At 41.2% G+C, this 4,942-nt stretch overlaps 1 protein-coding gene across 1 annotated transcript in view; it reads left to right on the top strand.

The window, feature by feature from the left end:
* The window catches only part of LOC146478239 (uncharacterized), a 6,467-nt gene extending 1,818 nt beyond the window's left edge, over nt 1-4,649 (top strand). The window contains exons 2-7 of the mRNA XM_085111708.1: nt 1-293; nt 560-688; nt 1,213-1,323; nt 1,691-1,886; nt 3,047-3,323; nt 3,770-4,649. The exon at nt 1-293 is cut by the window's left edge and continues 230 nt beyond it. Of these exons, the coding sequence (XP_084967834.1) occupies nt 1-293; nt 560-688; nt 1,213-1,323; nt 1,691-1,886; nt 3,047-3,323; nt 3,770-3,946 (1,183 nt within the window). The 3' untranslated portion in view covers nt 3,947-4,649. The remainder of the gene's footprint in view (nt 294-559; nt 689-1,212; nt 1,324-1,690; nt 1,887-3,046; nt 3,324-3,769) is intronic.
* The last annotated feature ends 293 nt before the right edge of the window (nt 4,650-4,942 follow it).

The raw sequence follows: 4,942 nt of genomic DNA, 5'->3' as shown, positions 1-4,942 counted from the left end.
CCCAAATCTAAGTTACATCTCAGGGGCAGAAATCAAGCCAGCGGGACATTTCAGTAAGGTTTATATACAGACTGTGACAATTCTGAATCATACCAAGACCTTCGGAGGCGACACTTGGCGTGTGAGGGTAAAAGGACCATCCAATCTTACGGCTTCTGTGTATGATCTGGAGAACGGCACTTATCAGGCCGTGTTTCTTCCCTTGGAGCCTGGGAACTATTCGCTTGAAGTTGTGTTGGATTACACGTTATGCCATGGGCTAAAAAATCCGCCCGATGATTGGTTTAGGAAAGGTGAGATTTCTTTATTCTCATTAATACATGTACGTTCCTACTGCAAACGCTATTAATACGTTCCCCGTGCCAGTTAGCACGATAGTACTCGACCACCTCGTTCCCAGGACTTTTTCTGCCGTTTTTACAAGGGAAAAGCCTGGGAACGATGTTGGGTATTCGACGAATTGTGGTCGTTATATAAGACAGTTCGGCTTCTACGAAAATGTTCTCTTTGAACAATCCTGAAAACTTTTGGTTCAGTATTTATTTGGTTTATTTTCTAGGCTGTCGCCATGGATCTTTCCAGATACCAGGGACTCTCACACTTCCAGATGACTACATTGACAAGCCTCTATTTTATGGCGCATACTTCACGGTACATGTCCCACCAGCCGTACCACAGGAATCCCAGTGTAAGTGACCATCATTTCACAAGGGAAAGCGCTGGAAACGAGGTTGACGGGGAGGTGTGAATGAGGTCAAATTGCCAGACCATAAAAAAGTCCTATTAGGTTAAAGCTGTACAACATTCTAGAACGTAGCCCAAACAATTCAAACTTCTCCCAAAGAAGCCCTAAAGAAAATCTGTGCTAAAATCTTTCCACTCACGAAAAAGTTCACCAGAAAATCTTCACCCCCTAAAAAAGTCCCCAACTAATTGGGGAGACTAACAAAAAATGTAAAGTAAAATCTATTCAACTAAGATTAAGTAAAGTTAAGAAAACCTAATAATTCCCCGTCACTAGCTAATATACCTGACTCCTACCCCCCCCCCCCCTTTCCCCCCCCTTGGCCAGATGCTCTGATCACTGAGTTACAAGGAGACTCGTGGTATCTTATATTATATTGCCTTAATTGTAACGTCCTGCTAACAGATTTTAAGCCAGACTTAACTTTGTCCATTATAAGCAATGTTGTTGCTTTTGTGTTTGCACAGATCTTGATTTCCTGTCCAACGCAAGCGCACAGTGGTGTAACGAAGGGTGCAGTCTTGTTTGGGACGGCCTTGGTCGGTGGAAAAATAACAACTGGCTTCCGTACAAACGAGGTAAGCGTTTAAAGTACTGCTCATTAGCGTTGAAATGACACATTTAAGGATTTCATCCACAGACTCAAAGATGGAACCACGTTGCAAAGTGTAATAAACAACACCATTGGAAAGTACTGCTCAGTAGCTTTCATTTGAATGATCACACTAAAGGTTTTTGTCCAGACTGAAAATTTGGAATCACCTAGTCAGTAGAATCACTTTTTTTTGGAATACAGTAAACTTCGAGTAAACTACATCAACGTAAATTTGAGCGGTAACAATTCAACATTTTATCCAAAGACTCCCGAAGAATCAAAAGCTACTGAGAACTATATACTTTTACGGGTGGAAGTTTAACTGTTAGAATTTCACGTTTTTCTCTCAGGTGGTGACAATTTTCCTCGGTCAGGCCATCGACAGGGGACTGGTATCTTGTGGATTTATGGTGACTCGCATAATCGACGGTTCTTTGAATCTCTTCAACGCAGGCGGCTATGCAGTCACGTGTTCAGGGCATGTTATTATACGGCTGTGTGGGTCTATGTATTAGGCTCAGTAAACGAAAATGAAATGGACCTCAGGTAGGGAGATAATGAAAGCCCACCTTAGAGTTAAGAATGATAAGAGAAGCAGACACCGATACAACGTAGAATTACGTTTTAGAGTGTACTATATTTCGGCTGGCCAAACCAGCCTTCTTCAGGTTTAGTTTTACGTAGTTCCGTCACTGTCTCAATGCAAATTCTCTGTTTTGGCCAGCCGAAATATGGTACACTCTAAAACGTAATTCTACGTTGTATCGGTCTCTGCTTCTCTTATCATTTGTATTTGTTAAGCCGATCAGATCAACAATTGATCCAACGTATACCAGCAGGATTATCGTCCACGATTGTTGCTTAGACTTTACTCTTAGAGTTAAGGCCGGGGGTAATCTCTAACGAAACTGTGGTTGCGGTGGTGGGGGCCAGAGTGGAAGCGAATAGTCTGTAAGTTAAATTGGCTACCGTGAAGAGATTCGTTGGCTGACTTTTTGAGCGTTGGTTCTTCATCAGAGTAAAATCTTTGTTCCCCTCAGAAGGGCTATCTCTCGAAACGTTGGCCCTCGAATCTTTTTACGGCGGCCAAATTGCCTTATCAACAAAGTTGCTAAAGCCAAAGCTTTGAGTTACATCACCTCAAAAGAAATTACACACAAACAGTACTTCTATGAATGTAAATATATGAAACATATATTTTGAACTGCGGATGAAAGATCAAAAGGAAGAAAAACCCTCGCAGTTACTACGCAACTTAAGCAGTTGCGAAAAGAAAGCCTGAAAAAAATATCAGGCTTGATGACGAGATTCGAACCCATGACCTCTGCGATGCCGGTGCAGTGCTCTACGAACTGAGCTATCAAGCCAACTGGGAGCTGGTCATATTGTGAGTTAAAGAGTACTTCTAGAGACAACTTCGTAGTGGTTTTCTTTTGAATTGACAATCATCTTATCAGGCTTTGATCCACAGACTTTAAAACTAGAACCACAATGTACAACTTAATGAACAGTCCCTCAAGAAAATACTGTTCAGTGTCTTTCGTTTGAAAAGACTCGGTTAGTTAGTCTTAGGTTTTGAACGCCACCTGAGACATATAAAAAGATTAAATATATGCGCCCCATGATAAGCTTTAGGGGAAATAGCATTTAAGGCAGTTTTATCCGTATTTCAAGTCTATATACCGTATCTTGTTTTCGTTTTGTAGACTGGGTGGCAAAGACATCAACGTCACGCAAGTAATGGAAGAGCTCAAGCGAATTGTGACGCAACCTTTAATGGATCAAGACAGCGCTATAGTCTTGAACGCCGGCGTACATCTCCTTAAGAGCACAAGCTTTAGAAACTACCAAAAGATTATAAGAGGATTTATCCCACTTTTAAAAGACAATTACCGTGGAAGGGTAGTATGGAAGACCACGCCCTCTTTAGGGGAGCAAACCGAGCTATACACAGGGTGTGCTAGACGCTTTCATACTGAACAGGTACAGTTTAAACTGAGTCTAGTGGAGACGTGTGGGGTAAACACAAACTGAAGCGAGGGTTACGCGTCACGCAAAAGCTAACGAGAGCGCATGAATTGTCATGCAAGAATGCGCATTTCAAACCGTTTTCTTAGATGACACAAGATTTACTCATTCACTTAATTGCGGCTTTGGTTGCAAACCCAAACATAAACCCAAGGTCCCTTTGTCTTGCACTTGCGTTCGCTTTTGATATTTGCCACTTGGCTTACGGGCCTCGGCCGGATGATATGACGACAGAGTACAACTTCCAATAAGATGTACAGATTGGATCACAAAATCATGGAAAATTGCAGACGTAACCCAGCCTATTTAAGAGCTAAAGCCCGTTAAATAACAATCATCCATAGCCCTACACAAGATTAAGAAAAAGAATAATAATTGCACACTAACACTTTTTTTTGTAGAGAATCAAATTGTTCAACGCTTACGCGATGAGGAAAATGTGCGAAGCTGGTATTCCTGTGCTAGACGTGTACCCCATCAGTGCGTCATACGCACAGGGAACTATCGACGGGATTCATTTTCCATACTTTGTATTCTACCCAGCCGAGGAAGCCCTAGAAAGATACTTTATCACGTGATAATACAATCTCGTACCATGCATTACTGAGCATCAGACAAAGTCCATGGTAAAAAAAGCCCGAGAAGGTCGAGTTGCGTTAAAACTTTCTATGAATTACGTGAACGAAGTTTCCGTGACTGATTGGAGGAATCAAAGTGGAGAGACCGATTGAAATAGATGACGGGAAAGCTGTTGGTAGACTTTCTCCAAGTTACTCGCTTTTATGTTGGAACGAGTGAAACAGACGTCATTCAAGGTGACAAATGACTGGCAACCTTGGAGGGAGGAGGCTATAGGGATCTCAGTGATTGTTGTTCAAGTCTAATTACAAAATTTATGAATGAAACATTTAGGATTACAATTATATAGTTTCAAATTTTTTGTTTTCTGTATGGTCTAGATTTACATGTAAAATTGGAAACATTTTTTTGTGTGATTAGTTGAAACAAAGGCACTAAATAATTGACCTTCACAATAGTTTCAGATGCAAACTCGCGGGAAATTCGAAATGTGACTGTGCGTTTGTTGCGCGCGATGCGATGAAAACTGATTGTTTACAAATATAATTAAGTGCAACAGAACCAGCCCTCATTTATGCTCGCGAGCCACAGTAGTACTTTGCAGCTGGTGTAACGAGCGACTTGGAGCACAACTAAACTGGTGGCTTGCAAATACTAATCTCTGCGAAAAATACTGAAAAATAGCTGAAAAATAGCTCCAAATATCCAGAAAAATTCTTTTCTTTCTTCTTCTTCTTCTTCTTTTCTTCATTTGCAAACACATTGTAATTCATTTTTTATGGGATAATGTGTGAATTTAAATAAACACAATTTCTCTCAGATATCCCCCCAATGTTGAAACATGAACAAAGAAAAATCTATGCACGTGACATCAACATGTGTTAATACTTACTTACTTACTGCCCATTGAGTCTGTGTGTCACATAGGCTCTCCAACCCTGCCTATCTCCAGCCAGGTTCTCAATGGTGCTCCAGCTGTGACTGCGCTCCCTTAG

The sequence above is a fragment of the Pavona decussata genome, unplaced genomic scaffold (genome assembly GCF_977016875.1).
Source record: "Pavona decussata unplaced genomic scaffold, jaPavDecu1.1 SCAFFOLD_64, whole genome shotgun sequence".
NCBI lineage: Eukaryota > Metazoa > Cnidaria > Anthozoa > Scleractinia > Agariciidae > Pavona > Pavona decussata.
This window is presented reverse-complemented; position numbering and strand designations above follow the sequence as displayed.